At 39.0% G+C, this 22,500-nt stretch overlaps 3 protein-coding genes across 4 annotated transcripts in view; all 3 read left to right on the plus strand.

The window, feature by feature from the left end:
* LOC146470457 (lithostathine-1-like) overlaps nucleotides 1–12,300 on the plus strand; it is a 68,366-nt gene extending 56,066 nt beyond the window's left edge. Inside the window, exons 1-3 of one of the 2 annotated variants that reach the window (XM_085122609.1) lie at nucleotides 6,965–7,088; nucleotides 7,279–7,396; nucleotides 11,860–12,300. In XM_085122609.1, coding sequence (XP_084978735.1) covers nucleotides 7,345–7,396; nucleotides 11,860–12,293 — 486 coding nt within the window. In that variant the 5' untranslated portion in view covers nucleotides 6,965–7,088; nucleotides 7,279–7,344 and the 3' untranslated portion in view covers nucleotides 12,294–12,300. Of the gene's footprint in view, nucleotides 1–6,964; nucleotides 7,089–7,278; nucleotides 7,397–11,859 lie in introns of those variants that run through there. The other variant, XM_085122610.1, reaches the window with a different exon arrangement.
* The window catches only part of LOC146470456 (perlucin-like protein), a 71,622-nt gene extending 59,244 nt beyond the window's left edge, over nucleotides 1–12,378 (plus strand). Inside the window, exon 3 of the mRNA XM_085122604.1 lies at nucleotides 12,294–12,378. The gene's annotated coding sequence lies outside the window, so the exon portion shown is untranslated. The remainder of the gene's footprint in view (nucleotides 1–12,293) is intronic.
* A 3,987-nt stretch (nucleotides 12,379–16,365) lies between these two features.
* LOC146470458 (snaclec coagulation factor IX-binding protein subunit A-like) lies at nucleotides 16,366–18,082 on the plus strand. The gene is made up of 2 exons (XM_085122009.1): nucleotides 16,366–16,530; nucleotides 17,483–18,082. The coding sequence occupies exons 1-2, from the start codon at nucleotides 16,479–16,481 to the stop codon at nucleotides 17,929–17,931; spliced, it is 501 nt and encodes a 166-aa protein (XP_084978135.1). The 5' UTR covers nucleotides 16,366–16,478; the 3' UTR covers nucleotides 17,932–18,082.
* Nucleotides 18,083–22,500: the final 4,418 nt, after the last annotated feature.

The following is a 22,500-nucleotide window of genomic DNA, read 5'->3' on the forward strand; positions in this document are numbered from 1 at the left end:
ATGAAATCAGCGACGATATGGATCTTATTCTTTGCCATGCAGGTAAATAATTATAAGATTTCACGCGCGAATTTTTCATTCTCTTGTCACGAATAGTTTATCATAACTCAATTTGTAATTGCATTTTCACAGTCTAAAGAGCAACCTTTTTTTTCGGGGGGGGGGGGGGGGGGGGCGGTGGCTATTATGATCATGCGTTTAATTTTCCGCCCAAGCTTCAGTTCAGCTTCATTTCCTTTGTTTTTATTTTCATTCGGTTATTCTGGTTTTTTTTTTTTTTTTTTTTTGGCTTTCTTCACAATTGCCTTTGAGAAACAACCCCATAACAAGAGGATATCATTACACATACATCCGGTGTTACATCCCATTACATTGTGTTACATCCGGTCAGCAGTCGTGCTTCTCGGACTTCCGGCCTATGCGTTCAGTTTATTTACCTTTCTTGGCTTGTCGACTATCGCAATATCTGACTCGATTTTAGCCAAAGACGTTACTTTGGATTGTTCAAATGCATGCATTTGCTTTATTCATCGATCTCGAGACATTTACTTTACTTCCTGGCTAAATAATATTGATGAATTTAGGTGCTCGATGGCAGAAATCGCAAGCATTACGACCATGTTTTGGACTTTGTCAACTATTCTTTGTCAAGTGTGTGCGGGCTACTTGTATCATCATCCCTGGTCTGTTACACAGCAAACTGGATATTCAATGGGAGTAACTGTTAATCTGCGCTAGATTTGGTCAAAAAGACGGAACGTGCGAAGGAGAGAAACTGGAGAGAACCACGCGACGAAAGCATCCTGAAGAAATTCCCAAAACCCTCAAGGTAGGTTTTGTATCAATTTATATTTCATCAAATTTGTTCGCCAAAACCTTATTTACTAAATGTAGGTAGCAGACAAGATGATGAAAGATACTTTTGAAGCTGAATTTCTCTCTCTAACGCCTGTTTGAGCCAAATACTAGAGCTCTCAAAATTACCAATTTTGCAATTTTTTGCAATTTGACCCAGGTGTCTTCAACACCCATGGCCAGAGTATAGTTTTCCCCAAATTGATTTTATGATATTTAGAAACGTCAATATCTATGTAATCTCTACTGCTAATTTGGTTTATGTGGAAAGAGTACTTTCGGAGAAATAACGAATATGGTTGTGCTTGTTTTTCCTGCTTGTCTAAATGGCTGACAGGGAACATAGTAGGACGAGCATTTTCTTCTTGTTTATAAAATCCAAATTATTGTAATGTTGAATTTTATAAACTGGGAGAGTGGTTCTACCATCTGTATGAATTTCATTTGAATTGGTTCACATGCACTCGAGAACCAGACTCAATTACTTTTACTTTTTGAGAGTGGAACTTTTGCTCAAAACATGGTCCCAAGGCCGACGTCATATAGTGCGGTTACCATGGCAACGATACATCTGCCGATCCGAATATGGTTGTTTTTGTCTATCCCCCAAGGTAACCTACCTACACACAAGAATTGAAGAAGGGTTAAAATTTTTCATTTCCAACTTTGCTTCACTTTCCTAGAGAATTGCTCTTAATTATCATAAAATTTTGTGAACTTTTGCTTTGAATTTCTCCAAGAATTATCAATAGTTTGAGAAGCTATATCAAACACTCGAGAGAGTGTTTCTTCCTATTTCCAAACACCTTAAAATTGGTTAAAAAAAAAAAAAACCCTGCTGCACCTCGTTTTTCCATCCTACTTTTCGGTGTTTGGAAATCGGAGGAAACACTCTTCCTCGTGTTTGATCTTTAACGTAAAAGATTGGATTCACAGGAATATTTCTCGAGGAACTCTTGCAATGGTAAACAATTACCACTTTCGTTCAGTAGGTCATTAATAGTAAGGACACCCTTCCTTAACCATTCACAAAGAAAAATGGGTTTCCCGTCAACCAATATCTTTTTATTATTATTTTTTTTCATTTTTATATCTTGCCACACAGAATAAATTACAAATAGAATAGAAAAGATAATAAATAGCTAATTAATATTAAATTTAAAGTCAACATCCAACTTGGAAAGAGTGACTGTGGCGGGGAAATCTCCGAGAAGCGAAGCTTATGAGGAATAGAGATTCCCCCCACGGGCAATTTAAATACTACTAGGCGGCATTTAAAAGAAAAGAAAAGACGTATATTTTATACATGTAAGTGTGCTAAGATAAGAAGATAGATACAAAGTGTTACGGTATTTAGGTTGTATCTTGCCTGGCCCTTAAAAATGGTTTGATCACCCGCTTGAATACAGTTAAAAGTCGGGGCGTTTTCTATGTTAGTCGGTAATTGATTCCATATCCTAGGACCTTAAAACAGAATGGAGAATTTTTTGATATTAAACAAAATTAACCCCTGCTTTTGGTCGTAGGTATAAAGAATTTTTAATTCATTGAAGAAATCAACTAGCTTCTTATAAAAGATCGCGGAGAGTCGTTAAAGTAATTTGTTTCGTAGTTTCACCTTAGTAGAAAGTTTAACCCTCCTTTCCTTCTGAAATAATGTTTTGGAATGATACGCCAATTACTTTTGTCCGAAGTCCATATAATTCTTGGGATCCAAGCGAGTTTCAGTGGTTTCAACATTGTCTCAAAATCGATAATACGTATTCCGCCGTTGTTTAAATCTTGGTAGAGGCCCTGATCTTTTTATTTTATCTTTTTTGTTTTTCTAGAGGAACTTAAAATATTTTTTTTGACAATGTCCACAATTCCTTGAGGCCCTGGGAGATCCAGATTAGAAGCAGAGTAGACCAGTTGCGATATAGCTAAGATTTTTATTAACATTGCCCTACCAAATATCTTCAAATTCCTTGAACTCCACATATCCAGCTTAGTTTGCATCCTTTGGATCTTTTTGTCGAAGTTAAGCTCGTTATTCTCCTTAATATTATATAAACAAGATGCCCCTAATGGCATTTTCGCGGGATGCTTCAGTAAATGTGGCCTCATTTATTCCCATTGTATGCTTCGCAGCTTTTCAAAACTATCCTAGCTAATGGAATAGTTTGAGTTACAAAGATAGCGTTATGTTGTTTCCCTTGTGTTACGCTACTTATCGTTATACCTTAAATTGCGACCACACACATGGCCTGACTCACGTTTTCTATTCTGATTAAGTAATTTCAATAAAAGTGTAAGATTACAAATTGTTCTCGACCAAAAAAACAGAAATGAAAACTTTTTTGTGAAAATTGGCAATCCAACCTTAAATCTTCTTGTGAAGTGGATTCCTATTAGCGTTTAAATATCAATTCGACAAAGCGATGTGATGTCACTCAATATCAAAGTCTTTCTCCTTCGCTGTGAACATCTGCTCAAACTAGAATCCAGTGTCTCTCTTCCAAATCTCATCGTTCTACGCATGCGTCGTTTGATTAATTGAAGTCTGTACGAAATCGAATTTATCGATATCGACAAGGCCCAAGATAAAGTTAAAATTCATTACACTGGTTATACCTCGGAATTCGACGAAGTCCATCAATATCTGGATTTGCTTGTTGAAGCAGTGTATTATACGGTCGTTTACAAGTACCTCTGTGAAGTTAGACATCTCCAAAATATATTCTACAATTCAGACAAGGGCCGGTCTGTCTCAGCTACCTCTGCGAATCTCGTCTTCGTCTTTAACTCTTTCTTTGATATAGAGTAGATCAAGTAGCTAAGAAAAAAAATCAATGTAGAGACCTTTACAAATATGTCAAAATTAAGCAAAAATATACAGCTATTAATTTTTGGCTCACTTGTTGGTTTCCTTTATGAACGCTGGTGTATCGCCACGAGGACGTCCTTGATCATGAAAGCCTTCATTTTTCGCATTCTCATTGCTAGGAGCAGCTTCAACTACGCGGACGATTAACGCACAAGATATAATTAGAATGAACGCAAACTTCACAAACTTCAGGGTCCCAAAGGGGGTTAGGGCTCCAGGGCTCCGGCCTTAAAAATGCAGGGCTGCAGGGCTCCAAGGCGAAAATTTCAGGGCTCTAGGGCTCCACATCATACGCTTTAGGGCTCCGGGCTCCACTCTGGTCTACGATCTTGATATGTAAAAATTCTATTTTTAGCGCTAAATCAAATGCGCAAATAAAAAAGTCAGCTATTCCGACCAATGTTTTAAACTCAAGCAGCCAGTTATATTATCTCCTATTATTTAAAAGTGGATTAAATATTAAACTTGTTTATTTACGTGGGGTTGACAACTCCGTTGTGTGCCTATTATGTTGATAAAAGCCTTTATAGTTTTGCTTTAACAACCATGTCTCTAAGCGACTTCCCTTTTCTATAAGACATCAAGGGAGATTCCTTGTATATCTCTCTTAGTAGCGGCTGGTTTTGTATTAAATGCTATTTGTCCATTACAATATTTTCAAACGTGGCAGTGATGGTTGAAATTGTGTCACGAAGGGTAGAATCAGATTTTCTTGTGCGCTTTCTGTGTGTAAGAGCGTTCTTTCTTTCTGCGAAGTTAACTTTGTCCATCAGGTTACTAGGATAACCTCTCGATTCCAGGCGTGTTTTAATTTTTTTCCTTAAACACTACCTTAGAAGAGTTTGTCCTCAGAAGCCTAAGGGCTTCTCTTTTAACGAAGCCTTTTTTGACGCCTGCTGGGTGGTAGTTTGTAGTTTGTGTACTAAAATATTTCAGTAGGTTTGTAATGTGTGCGCATGTCAAGAATCGATTCTTTTTCCAATCTCTCTTCCTTATAGAATGCTGTTTCTAATTGTGAGACTTCAGCGGTAAACTTTATGGTAGGGTGGTACGAATTTGCTTGCTCAATGAAATGTTCTATTTCTTCTTTGTTTGTATTGTATCCCACAAGCAAAATACAACGTCAATGAACCTTTTCCACGTTAGTCGTTTGTTAACGCTCTGCCTTAAGATCTCCTTTTCTATAGATGCCATAAAGATGTTGGCAAAAGCTACTGCCATTTTAGTGCCCATGGCAGTTCCGTGTGTTTGGAGATAGTCTTTCCCGTTAAATCTCGGGAAATTTGTAGCTATAGGAGGGTTATTGGCATGAAAGTTCTCGTATGCGTTGCATACTATAGTGATTCCTCCCTCCTGTGGGATATTCGTGTAAAGGCTAGTTACATTCATTGAGGCTAGAAAAGCGTTTCTAGACACCCTCGTGCTTTCAATAAACCTTATGAAATGAGTCGTATCTTTAAGATACGAGTCCTGTATTTGTACTATTGGCTGAAGTAGTTTGTCTACGAATAACGATAGGCGTTCTGTTGGGCCATCACACCCAGATATGATAGGTCTTCCGACTAATGTCGGTTTGTGAATTTTTGTGAGGGTATAAAACACTGGGATTCGAGGCAGATTTCATTTCGTCTATGCACCGTGCTGGGTGAAGACCCGAAAGTTAGTATCGAAAGGGTCATGAATCAGATGAACAGTAAACAATATAATCTATTAGAGACTGGGTAAGCATTGAAATCAATTAATCTTTATAAATTATTATTTGTATCTTCAAAACGATCTGTCAAGTATTTTTTTTTTAATTTGTTGTAACTGATACCTGGGAGCAAACTGCCAAAGGAACGTCCGGTTACTATAAAGTTGTTTTCATCGCGCTCACTACAATTATAACAAAGTTTTCATTAAATTCCTAAATAAGTTGTTGCATATCATTGTAAACTGAGATAACCGCGTATAGTTGTATTATGTACTGTCCTCTCTTCAGATTCTGTTTCTTTATGCCCGTTAACACGCACAAACAAACACAAAAAGGCAGTAATCAAGAATCAATGCAATCTGGGAACTCGAATGATCACACTTGAAAATGCTGGGCTCCGGGCTCCGCGCAAAATGTCTTTGGGCTCCGGGCTCCACAGCCAAAAAAAGATCAGGGCTCCAGTCAGTAAAATGATAGGGCTCCGGGCTCCACAGCAGAAATTTCAGGGCTCCAGGGCTCCAGGGACCCCCCCCCCCCCCCCCCCCTTTGGGACCCTGAAACGTCCCTGCCATGAGGCCGACAGCTAATTTTTGTAAACCCCAACGAATTTGGTGTCAAAATGCACCAAATTTAACGAAGATTTCGAAAATGGCGGGGATCTTTGCGTTACATCCTTACGTCGCGAGAAGTCGAGCTTAGTCTTCCACATAGTCAGGAAGTCGCTTGGATTTTACTTGTAAACAAACCCGAATGCGTAATGTTCGAGCCCGAAAAGCCGACCCACTTTTTGACGATTGACCCGAAACAGGACTTGACTGGTGCTCTATATGTTCAAGTTTTCTTTTCTGTTGGGGTTTTCTCTATATTTTGCGTCGTTTCTACGAACGAAACCAAAATGTTCGAAATTGAATGACTTTTAAAGAGGTCTGAAATGTCCGCCTTGACGTGGATCAAATTTCGTGACCTGATGTTAAACGTGACTTTCATATCGGTGTTTCAGCTCATCAGTTACCTTAACTCCTCGCATTGGGGTTCTACAACTGTCGAACGAAGCATGATTCCTTCGCCAGGAACTCTCCAATTACCAACGTTTAAACTGTCGAGTGCTTCTTAGAAGTTACTCTTTCGATAATAGATTTTGATTGGGCCGTTTTTGTTGAAGACAATCAGAACAATAGATCCCCTCTAGGAGAGAGAAGAGTTTAATGAATAGATCAATGTGCAGATTCGAAGCTACGAAGAAGAAAAGAAAAGACACCCGACCGAAAACTTGACACGGTCTGCCCTGCAGGCATCCCGCGTAATAAATTAATGTGCAGGTTTGAAGCTGCCATGAACAAGATGCCGAGCCCAATTTTAGACACGGGCTGCCCTCAGGACATCCCGCGTAAAAACAGCCAACAGAAATCAGGTCGGTGTGTCACAACTTTCTAAGCCGAGTAGTGTTGTGATTCCCTCGAAATACTTTCCGTCTGGTGATTGGCTAATAGATCGAGCTTCCGTATACTAGCGAGTGACGTGGGATTGGCTATTATTCCACTTCCCGGTTACACCGGAGTGAGTGATTGATTTGCATACAGAAGCCACTATCACCCGTGGATGCTAAAACATATCCACGAGTAAAAAGGACAGTATCTCGTTTTATTTAGTTCTTCAAACATTAACTGTTAAGCGGTGAGTCATCTTCGTCGATCTCTCAGTAACCTTTCGAAAGCTTTTTAGGTGACAAAAGTGCACTAACTGTCAACAGACTATCCTTCCGCCTGCGTAATGTTTACTTCCATCTTTGATTCTTGTTCCAACTCGCTCAAAGCGGTCATTTTATAGTTGTGTAATCGCTGTTCTCTGACACATTCGTTCGCAGAGGGCGAGCGGACTAACTACGAATACAAATTCTTCTGAGATCAACGACATCCTGACGAAATCCGAGATGAAACTGTTTGCAGTTCTACCGGTGTTTATTGCGATACTCTGCCTATCAGGTATGTTTTTAATGTTCATTTTCTAGTTTCTCTTCGGCAATTTACTACTAGAACTGCCCTTAAATGGAGAATGGTATAGGGTAAAAATGCTAAGGGTGATTCGTAAATAAGTTGCCTCAAAATTTGGATGTACGTCTTCAAAAAGTTACAGCCAAATTTTTGTCCCTCGAATAATGAATGATTTGCCAGTAATCAGAGACCTATGTCAAGCGCAAAGGATTCTGGGATCGCCAGGGGCAAACACTGCAAGTCGCTAAAAAGAAATGTATGGCTTAAAGTTGTTTCTTCGTCAAAAGCAGTGATTTTGGACGACAAATAACGCATTTTCGCCGTGATTTTGTGAGAAGCGAAGGTGACTAATGTTGTTATTTTTGTGTGATTAATGCGATAAAATCTATCTATCAACTGCTCTTGCCTACTAAGGTTGACTGTGAAATCTGCAAAATCCTACATCAAGTGATCTAGCCTGCGAGTAAGCTCTCGCAGGCTAGTAATGGTCTCGAAATAGTACAAACGTAGGTATAAATTTGAGGGGATTGACTCGATAAAGCCTGTTCAGTTGTAATTACGTGTGTCGACAGAGTGTTCTTTTTAGTTCCGTGTGTTGTAACATTATCATGGCTGCTGGCATTTTAACCCCACAAAGGAGAGAAATTGTTGTGCGAGGGGATGGGAATTGTTTCTACCGAGTTATTGCGCTGTGGAGGGATGAAACTAGTGACAGAAAACACCGTGCCGTGTTCATTCCATAGAGAAAAGGGTGTTCTCAAAAAGATATAACAGTGAGGGCAAAATTTTTATCAAGGCTAAAACACGCACGTGAGAGTCGCACAGGCCTGCCAACCCTATTTATACAACATATCTTGCTTTTACACGTTGACTTACTATTTATACAACCCCATACAGCACAATGATTACTGCCGGGCATAGTTAACAATTATTCACCGAAACTGAGGTGAATAATTGTTTTAGTATATACCACACAAGCCGGATAACTAGCGGACCAAAAAATTATTTTATTTCCAACAATATACCGACAAATGGTACGAAATTTTAAATTCTCGCGCGCCACGCGGTAAGTGATTTCTTATTGTGCATGTTGATAGTTCCGTCTCGCTTTCTTGCAGACAAATAAAACTTTTGGCAGGGTCGTACCTAGGATTTTTTTGTCTGTGGGGGCAAACTCCGCACACCCCTGACAGGCGTCCACCATATGCAGACAGGGTTTCTAGTTGGACGCTTTGTTTTCACTCCTACACAGAACGTTGCCTCAACGACCTTTAGAGGAAAAAAAACACACTGACGCTTTTTGTCTTAAATTGTCATGACTTTTATGGAGTTAACACCTTGTTTAGCTTGAACCAAACATTGTCTCTCATTTAATGGTAAATTTAAAACATGGTCGATGCACTGCTATAAACAATCGAAAACAAAGAAGGAAAATCACCGAGTTTCCACAATTCAAACGCACTTCACCCACTGACTATAATAATGGAGCGAAGCATTTGCAAAAACACAGTTTTGATTTAAGTACAATTCGAGCCTTTTCAGTATTACTGTGACACGTTGCATAGCTCTATAACACGCTACAACGATTACTAGACAACCAAACTAAACCAAATAGCCATGCCAAGATACACAACTCCTTGTAACAAAAACTGATAGCCGGGCCTGGCATTACAACACCTACAGAATGAAGCTCATGGCACGATACAAGCAATGATTAATTTCCGTCGTTACATTACACAAATCTCAACAAGAAAGGCATTTAAAAGAGCCTAGCCAAGCCAAGCTGAAATTTCCTATGTGACATAAAAAAACCGTCATTGAACACACAGAATAAGAGGTCATATTCAAATTGAAGAGAATTCAAAAGAGGAATTAAATCAAAAATCATTAGGCACAAATGACCTGTGATGTTGAACATACGATGGTTAAATCCAGACCCGCTACCAATACTTGAGAGCAGCGCAGGCTTTAAAAACCAATTTAGCTCTGAAAAATCATACTCGTATAAGCTATATTTAAAAGGGCTAAAACACGCGCCAGGGAGTGGCGTAGGCTTGTTGTCAGTCTTTATTTACCCACCAAATTCTAAACCATTGGTAGCCCAAACTGACAAAATCATTATTTCATAAGAAAACTCGTACTGGCTTTTGCCTCGAAAGATTTTCCAAACTAATTATTTAATATTCACATTGAAGGAATATTCTTTCAGTCAATTATTCGATTTTCTTGTGATTTGTAATGTTAGAAAAAAAATGAGTTTTCCTGACGGGGGCAGCTGCCCCCTCTGCCCCCCCCCCCCCTCCCCCCTGCTACGTACGGCCCTGTTTGGAGACACTTCTTTAGTTCTTACATGTCATTTCTTCAATTTTTCTGTAAAATTCGTATTTTGTTGAAACCATGCTTATAATATTAGATGTTTCATTGTTTTCATTGTAATTTTAGTGCTCGGCAGTTTTCGTAAACATGGGATTGTATTTTCTTTTTTCGCCTTAGAATATGAGGTTGAAAAAATTTAAAAAACCTACCAGTTAATGCCGTCCACCAAACTTTATTGCCATTTGTGTTTTTTTAACAGCCGCCTCGTTCATCGAAGTAATTTCCTCTTAGGTAACCTTGGCGAAACGGGAAGCCATCTTTTTTCTCTTCGGCTGCTCAAAGGTGAATAGTACTTGGCTAATCACCTCCGAGCTAGCCAATCAGCGCGCGCGAAAAGTACGATTCACTTGTGTGGTATATACTAATTCCAATTATACTCGTCGTAAATATCAGCACTCGTTATTACAACTGAAAAGGCTTTATTGAATCATTCCCCTCAAATTTATATCTAAGTTTGGACTATTTCGAGACCATTACTTGATTTAGATTCAGTATTTCACAATCACCCTTACGCAAGAAAGAGTGTTTATCGATAGATTTTATCACATTAATCACACAAAATCTTACAATTTCCACTCACCAACATTAGTCACCTCCACTTCTCACAAAATCACGGCGAAAATGCGTTATTCTTTGCCCAAAATCACTGCTTTTGACGAGGAAACAACTTTATGCCATACATTTCTGCTATGTGTGCTCCCTGGCGATCCCAGAAATCTATGCGCATAACATCGGTCTCTGACTACTGGCAAATCATTTATTAATTGCTTCTTGCCCAAATCCCGGGGAGGCACTCTAGAATTCCCCGCGTGTATATATACAAGGAATTTTTGAATAAAAAAAGTAAGAAATGTGTTTGTAGAATGTTTTTGGCAAGGTTTCCCGATTTGATGAAACTAGGTGCGCACGGTGGTCTCGGGTAATTTTTTAGCAATCGCGCAAGGTGGTGTTGGAAAGTTGAAATACAATATTACATGATTGAAATAGATTTACAATATCTGGTTTAAATGTATATAAAAATATTGTAATTCATGATATTTTCTAGCGATACATTGTTGCAAGTTTTTTTTATGCTTTGGCCAAATATCATTTCAAACAATGTTGAAATGCAAAATTGTATGATTGTCATAGTTTTCATTGTCAGATTTACAAAGTAATATGTTGACTATTTCTATGAATATTAACTTCAATAAAATAGTAATTGTCAAAAACAACTATTCAAAACCGGGGCCAGATCTTGTGAACACCATTTCTATTTATATATTTTATTATTAAAAACTGGATCATTGTATAAATACAATTCCAGGGATTTGATTGGGTAAGCAGCCATGGTATATGATCCATTATACCATGCACGAGAAATAGCGACCATTAAAACGGTCTTCTGGTTGTGCTTGCTAAGCGAAACCAGCAAGATCTAACCACATTTCTTGATTGTTTTCAATAAAGCAGTTATTTCACTTGCGCTTATTGGATATGACATGATTACAGCCTACTCGGCGCTTCGCGCCTCGTTGGCTATCTATCATCTCATAACCAACGCGCCCTCAAGAAATAATTGTTAAATATGATTACCTGAAAATTCACTTCAATTACCTCCTTTTAAAAGTAGTAAATATTTCCTCTTAAAAACCAGCGACATTTCATAGTATTGTAAACACTGTTAAAAACCAGCCTGGTTTACCCTCAAATTCTTAATATTTTCTCCATCATCCGGTCACCCTGATTAAGTTGCTGCGCAGTGTAGCGAAATTGAAGCATTCTATAAAGGGGCTTTCTTGTAACATTAGTGTAAACCTTTTTTGCAAACAATGGAAATTTATACTTCTCTACAGCCCCCACCTCCTGAAAACATGGCAATGTCTGGAGTCATAAGACTTCTGATTCCCCTATTATATTACTTTGCATATTATCACATCCGTCCATCCAACCTTACTAAAAATTGTGCCTTCTCGACAAAACTATTAAATCACGATATTTTAACTAGATGCTGTTGATTCTCGATTATGAATTTCCAACCATTACACTTCACGTCCTATAAGAAATTACTTGTAACATTTCCACTTCTTTCCTTGCAGACGCTCTGACTTGTCCCCATAACTGGAACACTTTCAATGGCTACTGCTATCTCGCGAGCAGCTCCGTCAAGAGCTGGCATCAGGCCCAAGCATATTGCAAAGCACTGAGAGGAGAACTGGTGAACATTAACAGCGCAGAAGAAAACAACTTCGTCTTGGCGCTGGCAAAGCAAAAGGCCTCGTCACGTAAGCAAGTTTGGATCGGCCTCAAGTGGGACTCGCGCATCAGAAAATTCATGTGGTCCGATCACTCGCTTCCAGTCTACAACAACTGGGCTCCAAACGAACCGAATGGAAATGCCAGGGAACCATGCGGCATCATGTGGACTGGGCACGCAGGCCTTTTAGTCCGCGCGTCAGGGTACTGGAATGACCGCCCTTGTGGAGTTCATTCAAGTTTTCCCTGCGGTTTTGTCTGCAAGAGGGTTCCTTAGGTGACCAGCCAGCCTTTCACTCGCGATCAAAGCCGAATGTAGTGCGATGATGGCTCATAACTATATAGACTAAACTCGGGATCCTTCACGTATCAAAGGACATTAAAATTGGAATAAAAACAGTACTAAACAATGGATTGTAGAAGTAAAACCGGCTTGACAATAAAAAAGTGATCGTGAATTCTGTTTTTTGTTTTCTATCACTTTAGCCCACTCACTTCTCCTTCCTCGAGAGCACTTCCAAGGAGCGAATTTTCCAACGGCCTCAAATTCCCACTTGGAAAGAGAACCACAGTTACAAAACCCACCAACCTTTATTTAAATGGTGAATCAGTATCCTAAAGGGCGATTTACACGGCACGACTTTGTCGCATGCGACAAGCTTACGAAAGGCTTACGACACGAATTGTTTCGTGTAAATCAAAGCTACAACTCACTTACGACTGTCGTGTACGTCACAAAAAAGGTCGTAGGATTTTAAGACATGTTTTAAAATCCTACGACAATCGTAGAGATTAGCAATGTTGAGTGACGAGAGTTGTGTGCGATTTTTTGCATGACGCGAACAGCGCGCGCTCTAAAAATCGCATGCGACAGTCATCAGCAAAAGTTGTACCGTCTAAATCAGCCTTAAGGTTGATGTTGACTTAATCATCTACAGTATAACGAAAAAAGGACTACGATATTGTTCTACTTCACACTTTAGGGGTCACATTTTAGCATTGATTTTATACTTTAGAGAGCGATTTGTTTCGGCCCTGCTAAAAGCTTCTAGTCGCTTAAAATGTAACTCGATACATATCAATGCAATTGCAAGTTGCTTTACCATTTAAACACAAGCTTAATACATCACTATGACATAACAAACAGAACAACAGCTCAAGGCACTACTCAATAGGTTTTATTCCGATAGTTATAGTTAAAATTTCATTCACTGAGTCAAAATGACAACAGCGCAGTAAATAATATTAAAAGAAAATCGCAGATCAAAATGGCCTAATGAATGGTCGCGCCAGTTAAGATTTCATCCATAGACTCATAAATTGAATAGAGACGCGTTGTAGAGCAGAACTGAACAGAACCAAAAAGTAGGGCAGCAAACACTTCCTACCACAGGAAAGGGCTCTTTGATAGCTTTTATTCGAGTGACCACACTTTAGGATTTATTCAGTCACACACTCGAAAGTTAGCCACAATGTACATGTATGGCCGAGAAACACTCCCTACAAAAGGAACTGAATTATTGCCAGTATGATCGCTTGATATGAGTGGCCACACTCAGGATTTCAGTCACACACTCGAACGGTTGAGGCACATTGCATAGCATAACAAACCGACTGACTACCACACTGTGAAAATATTACTCGATGGCTTTTATCTGAATAGTCACACTTTAGGGTTTCATTCACAGACACAAAAGCTAACACAAACTTCTAAATACTTTGCAAAAGAGACTGGAAACAAATGAAAGAAAATGATTAACTTGGGAAATTTTCTCAAACCAGGCTACAAGACATGACTAAAGGGCACTTATAAAGAGAGCTTATATTTTTGGCTTACGACGGAGACAAATGAGAAGTTCACAAATTAAATCTCTACGCTTTTTGTAACAGAAAGTTTGCATTCGGAATGATCAAATATAGAGCGCCTTTCATTTTGATCAATGCAGTCAATGGAAAACAAATGTTTGTCTAATAGCGCAAACAGTGACATTTTTCAAGGCGGATCAAGTACTCGCAGTGCCTAGCTAATGTTCATGGTATCGTTTAATTCGAATTGTACAAAAGTGAGCCCTTTAAAACCTGATAATGATTTCAAATTAGCGTCCCCATCGTGCTTGGCTTCCTGTTAAGATAGTTTACAAAAGAAGCATGGCCACTGTTTCTAGTACAAGTTCGAAGTCCTCGTCGTTCTGAAGATGGCCAAGACTTGAACTGACTCCAAAAACTTTCTTCGGAAGGAATCTTACATAAGATTTTAGGGGACACCTTGGCGGCGATCAAACTTTATTTTATTTGTAAATTAGCCAGTCGAAGTTCCGGCATGTCGACAAGTTGGCACGACAACCACAAAGGTCTCTGAATGTCTACACCAATTGAAAGCAACAATAGGCCTTATCACGGTTTTCGACGCCATTTCGACGAGTAGGCAAACAGGCTCGAAATAACAGTGTTTGTATGGAAATCCGATGTCAAATAATTTTCATAAAACATCGCCTCTGAAAAATTCATAAATTGGAAACTTTTGGCACTAGTAAAAGGATTTTAAAAAAAATTTGGAGGAATGTAGCTGTGCCAGAAAGCGTCCAGTCGTGTTTTGAACTTTCCATACATTTGCCTGTATTTTTTTCCCGCGAGCTATTTTTAGAGCAGTCGCTAACAGACAAATGTATGGAAAGGTCAAAACACGACTGGACGCTTTCTGGCACAGCTACATCCCTCCAATTTTTTTCTTAAAATCCTTTTCCCATTGCCAAAAGTTTCCAATTCATGGATTTTTCAGAAGCGATGTTTTATGAAAATTATTTGACATCGGATTTCCATACAAACACTGTTATTTCGAACTCGTCGAAATGGCGTCGAAAACCGTGATCAGGCCTATTACAATTTGCATTCATGGTGGATGAATTGCGTTTTTTTTTTTTTCAAATACATCACAGAATTTCTTTTGTTTTTTCCTTTTTGATTCGGCTGCAACTCGATGTCAACTTCACTCGATTATCGCTTGATAGTTGACCCTGACTATTACTAATTCAAACATTACTATTTTGCCTTTGTCGTTAAAGAGCACCTTAAGATGCAGTCAAATTTGCATCATAAGTTAAACAAACACTGTATATAGCATCGCAAGTACTGAGCGAGCATCTTTATGAAACCCCCCTTCTTGGGAAAAACCTGTTTACAATCTAATTATGTGTCGTAAGTATAACCAAAGTTAACTCTGGTATACCGAAAACAAGTTAGGAAAACGGACAAAAAATTCCGACAACGTTGGTAGTTTGGTTTGTGTGTGGTGTGTTTGCAGTCCTCCATCATAGCGCTACTTATCGCTACGTACCAATCCACATATATCCAGTAGGTTCAGTGGTTTGCAGCAACGAATTACGAAATTCAAGCCATTTTTATGGCAACAGCTACCAAATTATTAAGAAAAATTGTCATCATGCGACCGTATCCAGCGCTAGATTCTGTGATTCTGTTTGACCTGTTAACAAAACTGTACTGACGACAGTGTGCGAAATTGTTGACCGGATGTTGGGCAAAGATCAGTGATGGATAAAACTGGATTTTGCTCACTTTCCCCTAAAATTTATCATTTTTGACAGGGAAAGAGAGAAATTTAGCTAACGACGGAACCGCATAAGCATGGATATGAATATTCTTTAATTTCAAATGAAACCAGGCAAAGGAAAAAATTGCAATCACTAGAGATTCTCCCTACTAAATCGCCTTGCTCTCACCAAAAAAAAAATTCCTTGAGATTTAACGGGAAACATCTTACGATTACAGCTGGATGAAGTGGGCCGGTAAAAAAGGACGGCCATGGAGCACGATCCAATAATGATCAAGATATCATTTCTCTCAGTCTCGCTTTTGAGAAAACAGGAAACAAGAAGAATGGGCATCATCTTGCGGATAAACATCTGAATTCTTACAGGTTGTAACGAAAGAAACAGTAAGATGTTCGGTAATGAGAACCAATGTTTTGATCTTGTCAGTGTAGCAGACTCGGACGTTGGACCTTTCAATCATCTGTTGTCTTTCAAGTTTCAACTGTCTTACTAGACAAAGCATTAAATTTGAAGTTTAATGTTCATTATGCAAGAATGATTTTCTCTTCTTCATAAAGCACAATACAGTTTCCTGAAGATCGAACGAGTTTTGAATGAGTGATCATGAGATCTATGGACAGGTAACGAGAAGCGGCAAAATGAAGCGCCAAACAGTAAGTCGTCGAATTTTAGCTCACAAAACTACGCTGACTAGTAATTTAGCGACTTTCTTTCCACCGGCGAGGTGTTTACTTCCATTCTTTGTTCTTGTTTCAACTCGTTACTCAGTGAGACGAATACAGTCGCGTCATCAGTATTTTCTGACTCATTCGCCTGCCGTGGATCAGTAGCGGTGAGATTGAAGACGGATACAAATTTCACTTGACACCAGCGTCAGCCAGACGAAAACTAAGATGAAACTGTTTTCAGCTCTAGCGCTTTGCATGGCAATTTTATGCGTATCAGGTATGGTGTGGAACGTTTGTTATTTAGCTTGAATGATTTATATTTAGCATTTAACTCGATGATTTCCTAAAGCTAAACTAAAAGAGATAATACTATAGACCGACTCTTCCCATATTAGAAAATAAATCAGCACTAAATCGCTACTATAGCTTTTAGCTTAAAATATTTTTTTCTCTCTGATGATAGAGATCTAACGATAATTTTTAATGCGCTAAAAGTTCATTCCACTATGTAAGTTCTGTTGAAAGGCTAATGTGTATATATCAAGGCCATTTCAAAATAATAATTCCATGCCGTGGCTAGATTTTCTCTCCACCGTCAGACAACCAATTCAAACGTAAACAGTTGAATTAAGACGGCCTACTAAAAATAATGCCCTCCAAGATGGAAAAGAGTTGAGAAGTGATTTGCGAAGGCAGTATTGTATTCTTGTTTCCTGTTTCAACTCACTCACTAATGAAGAATACAAATTCTCCTGAGATCAGGGACAGCCTGCCAACACTAAAATCAAACTTCTTTCGGTTTTATCGCTTTACATCGCCTTGTCGTTCAGGTTGAAAATGGTCCAACGTCTTTGTCAATTTTATCTACAGCGACTTTTCTTCAAAACTGACTTAATCAGTTGCGAGAATTGTACTAAAATGGAGAATCGTACAGTAAGATTTTTAAACCTATCCGATAAAAACCAGCCTAAAATAAAATAAAACTGAATCGCATAATTAAACGACAACTGAATGAAAAAGCTATCTGCAGAAAAACCTTGAAAACTGTACGCTAAATACTTTTTAACACTTAAATGTGTTTTCACTCGAATATTGATTGTTCGTTCCATCAGAGCACTCCTTTAATATCCCTGGCAATTCAAACTTGAAGCTAGCTAAGGTTGAAAACGAGCGCCATCCCCAATGTTTTCTTCCGTTCTCTTTCAAAACACGTTTCTACCTATTTTCAGGAGCTTCTTGCCCCTGCGGCTGGACTCGGTTCAACAGCTACTGTTATCTTGCAAAAAGCATCATCAAGACGTGGGACCAGGCCCAAGCATACTGCAAAGCACGAGGAGGAGAGCTGGTAAAAATTAACAGCGCGGAAGAAAACGAGTTCATCTTGGCGCTGGCGAGGAAAAAAGTCCCGTCACGTAAACAGGTTTGGATCGGTCTCAAGTGGGAATCGAGTACCAAGCAATTCCTCTGGTCTGATTACTCGTTTCCAGTCTACAAGTACTGGGCTCCACATGAACCAAACGGAAATGCCAGGGAACCATGCGGCAACATGTGGACTGGGCACACCACACTACTGCCTTACCGAGCTTCTGGGTTCTGGAATGACCTCGGTTGTGGAACGAACCTGCCACATTTGCCTTGCGGTCTTGTCTGCAAGAGGCTAGCCTTTACGACATGCTAGCTTGACTGACGTTCAAAGCCGAAAGTAGCGCCACGAAGTTATTCATAAATAGACTAAACCTAGGATTCGCAAAGGAAATTTCGAGTCACAGTGCTTGATAATGGATTGTAGAAGTAAAATCGGCTTGACAATAAAAAGAAAGTGATTGGAATTGTTCTCCTTTATCATAAGTTTAACTTTGACCCATTCCCTTCTCCCTTCTCCACAAGTGAGACTTTCAAATGACGAATTCTCAAGTCAACTATTAAAATTTCCTCTAGAGAAAAGCTTGACTTAAACGACAGTTTTAAGCTCAGTAGATCAACCACTAGGTTAATGCCGATTTCAAGTTAAAACCACTAAAACGCAGCAAAACATTTAAATAGTCCTAAGGCATACCTTTTTATTGCTTTCATAATTGTACCAATAAACCCGTAAAATACTACATTCTGGAACAGGCCCTGTTTTGGTAAAACTGATTGTCGACAACACGAAAACACATCGTATTTTCGACTTGTGACGCATCACAGCCTAAAAATATCAGTTATACACCAACCTGTGCAGGACTTATTAAGACGTTACAACGATGTTTCCCTCTTAGGAATATCGAAGATCTACCGAAAGTCAACAAAATCACACAAAAGATCACGAAAAGAACCACGGGAATCTACTAACTTGGTGATAGAAACGATCCTCATTAGGCAAAGATGAATTTCTACATCCATTAAAAAAATGCGAATTGTCAGATTGTAAATGGTTTGAACACAGGACGAGTCATGTGATAATGACTGTTAGCCTGGGTGCCAGGCGTAAATCAGCGAGGGGGAGGGGAGGGGTGAGCTAAGTGAGTGTAGTCCTGAGAAGGAGTGTTTGAGGTGACTTGACTGACGTTTCGACAAACTGAGCGCAAGTCATCACCCGAGTCATGTAAATTGTGGAACGTCAGTAGATGGTACAACTTGTCAATGTCACCTCAAACAGTCCTTCTCAAGACAACACTCACCCGGATTTCAGTTTTGCTTTAGTATATCCGTTCAAAAACAGATTACACAAAACTGGTTGCTTAAGGATCCTAAAGGTAAAGAGATACCCCGGCGTTTCTCCGCGTGCGAAAATGTAGTGGAATAGACTCACAGTGCATTTAGATGCTTTTCTACTTACACAAATAAGTGGGTTCCAGGAATTGCCATATTTATTCAGCACATAGGTTTTACACAGCTGCCATGCTAACCTGCCAAAGGTTACCGCTGGCTTATTCCTGTTTCGCCCAGTGTCATTTCGCCCTCGATTCGATAAAGAACAGACATCCAGTATCCCGCATTTACAGATTCATCCACCGACTCAATAGTAATAATCATTTTACACAGCACACTTAGAACTAAGAACCACAGGAAAGTACTGCTCGGTAGCTGTCAATAGAATGGCCACACTGTAGAATTTTACACACAAGTTAGTTAAACCCCTTTGTCAATACAGCAGAATAATCAGCACCACAGGAAGGTCACACTTTGTAATCTGGTCCACAAAACTTAGAACCAGACATTTATCGTCCTGGAGGTTTGACTTTAATAGAGTCCTGACTTTATAGGGTGCAGCTTAATTCTCGATTACCAGTTACTATTTTTGTTTTGCGACACTGATATCAGTTGACACGTTTGCCGCTTCTTCACCTCGACTGTCTCAACCATTAGTCAACTCATTCAGCCAAAATTTTTCGACCTTAACTTCAAGTCAAAAATTTGTCACCCATTGTAGAAGAAAACCACTTTGTTTAGCTGGTGGCCATTTCTAAGTATTAATAAAAACCAATTCCGTATTTGTAGGAGTGAAAAGGTAAAGCTGTGTATGTCCCCTAATTAGCAAAGATGTCCCCCATTGGAAGCCACACGTTCTTGCACTCGGTTGAATGAAACAAGAATTCCTCCCCTTGCCCCTGGGTGTTGTCAAGCCAGTCTTGGCTCTGGCCATAGTTCACAAAGGTGCGTTTAACGTTCACCGCTGAGGACCACTCCACAAATTTCCTCCCCTCTGCGGAGCCAAAGAACCACATGGCCTGTACATCCTGGTGCTCAGACAGGTATTTGGTTAAATGATCTCGGTCGCCTGTCACAATGTTCACTACACCACCTGGTAAGTCAGATGCAAAAACTGCTCATGAATGTGTCATGATGGTCAGCGGTCGGAACAAGATGGCAAAAGGTCTCTTTCGTCCGATTCTTAGTTTTACGTACATGTTTCTTGTCTGTTTCGTTGTGTGCCTGTTGCTTTCTAGCATGTCAACTGATGTACTCACTGTAGAAGCATTACGATCTATACTCGATGAAAAACGGACTCCTTTGAAAACGGAGATTGCAGAACTGAGATAATTTATAGATTGTGCAAGCAAGAAATACGGTGAAGTTTATAATATAACGAAGTTAAAAGAGCAAGATGCATTGGATTCTCAAGTGAAAAAGTTACAAATTCTGTGTAATGATATGGAACAGTACTCACGACGGGAATGTGTTGAGATTCAAGGAATTCCCGTGTCCGAGCATGAAGACACAAACAAGATCGTCGTAAAAGTGGGCGAACTAATGGGTGTCGAAATCGAAGAGGACGATATCTCGGTTTCTCATCAACTGCCTATAAGCAGCAAGTACAAAGGAAAAAAGACTGTACCTCCTATTATTGCTAAATTTGTTCGACGTGATGTTAAAGAAAGATATTTCAAGGGACCATACAACTTGTGACCTGGGATTTTCACTCGAGAGGCGTATCTTCATAAACGAGAGCTTGACAGCGGGAAATAAAGTTTTGTTCCACGAGTCTGCGATGACCAAGAAGGATTTGAATATCTCTTACATCTGGAGTTCAAATGGTAGAATTTACTTGAGGAAATGTCAGGATAGTCCTGTCATACTTGTCAACAACAAGGATGATTTGAAAAAGCTGTATCCAAGATAAGTAACGTAACTATGATTTATTAGCGTAATGAGTTGCTATTTGCGTTGCTCCTGTGGAGAGAATAGTAAGAGGAAATTAACTCTGACAGGGCTGGTGAGATGAGAACCTTGCCATTCCTAAGTATAACTTCTCCAGTCTCGAATATTCCACATCTTACAAATGTAGAAATTGATAAGCACATGCCTTTAGACAGTAATTTTGGATATTATACTACTCATGGCTCTCTTTCAAAATTTAAATCAAGTCTAAAGGAACAATATCTTTCATTATATTGATGCCATTATTCTAAAATATTGCTTTGCACGTATAGTTATTAGAATAATTTTATTATTATAGATCCTCCATAGATTACTTTATACATATATAGGTTAATGCTCTAAATCTTGTTATTGGTGTGTGTGTGTGTGTGTGTGTGTGTGTGTGTGTGTGTGTGTGTGTGTGTTTGGCTTTGCTAGAAAGTGTTTTTTGTTTAACTGTCCTACCTCCGCTTTTAATATTTAATTTACATTATTTAAACCAGCTCCCTGACATTTTTAGCTCCTTAGTTATTTCAGGGAGCTGGTAAGCCCTTAACATTTCAAAATCTTTTCAACTAAATGAAAGTCTTGTTGTTGTTGTTAGTTGTCTTTTGTAAAACAAATACTCGCTAATTTTCCGTAAGCTATAATTAGCAAATAAGATATTTAGATTACGATCAAATTTTTCATTCGATCTCTCTTAATTACCAGATCCGTTTTACAATAGTTTCATTCGTCTGTCAGTATCACTGAACCAAAGCCATTGTCAGTAAGAGGGAAATTAAATCCTACAAGCTATTGATTTACGCTCGCTAACACTTTCAACCATTGTTTGACTTATAATTCTATCTTGCGTGGTGCGAATAAAACTTCAAATGAGAAGTGGGTATTTAGAGTCTGCAGAGATTTTAGTACGACTATGTGCCATCCATCTTGGCCATCTTTCACAGTGCTTCAGTTGCGAAGCGGAAGGATCAGGAAATTCCAACAATTTTTTTGCAAAAGTTATAAAATGTAAATTCTTTTAACGCAACTGAAACTCAAGCTATGAACATTTTTTTCATTATTTATTCATTGTTACACATTACATTGCTGACCTTACAGTACCTTTTGTTTTGCTATGGCTACGGGTAGTCGCTACCTACAGAGTATACTTACCATTTGCAGATTTTGAATACTTAAAACAAATACATTCCAATGACGGTACATACTAGTTACATTTCAATGATGCACCCGACTTGTCTGTTACACTACACTAATAGGAGAACTTTACAAAATAAAGAAACATTCGACCTTTCTTGGAGAGAGGAGTACTTCTCGATAAAACATATAATTAAGACAAATTCTCAAGGTTGTATTTAATGGGTATCTTACCAATAAACTCGTGAATGGAGATGGCCATGCTATTCAACTTGTTTGAATAAATATAATGGCGCATAAATAAGGTGGTGTAGTTAAATTTCCGTAATATTGTTGTGTCCTGGGAGCTTGCAGTGATACCGAGCAAGATTTCCTCTATGGTATGGAAGATTTGGCACGCATTGTCTTTACTGAACCAGCTCACGACCTTTGGCTACATAAATATTTTGATAAACGTACATTCGATAAAATAGTGCTCAATTAAATC

The sequence above is a fragment of the Pavona decussata genome, unplaced genomic scaffold (assembly GCF_977016875.1).
Source record: "Pavona decussata unplaced genomic scaffold, jaPavDecu1.1 SCAFFOLD_114, whole genome shotgun sequence".
NCBI lineage: Eukaryota > Metazoa > Cnidaria > Anthozoa > Scleractinia > Agariciidae > Pavona > Pavona decussata.

Bases quoted from the DNA above. Each gene is read 5' to 3' on its own strand.
- LOC146470458 (XM_085122009.1), top strand. From the start codon at position 16,479: ATGAAACTGTTTTCAGCTCTAGCGCTTTGCATGGCAATTTTATGCGTA. The intron at 16,531-17,482 runs GTATGGTGTGGA...ACCTATTTTCAG, and splicing joins GGCAATTTTATGCGTATCAG to GAGCTTCTTGCCCCTGCGGC.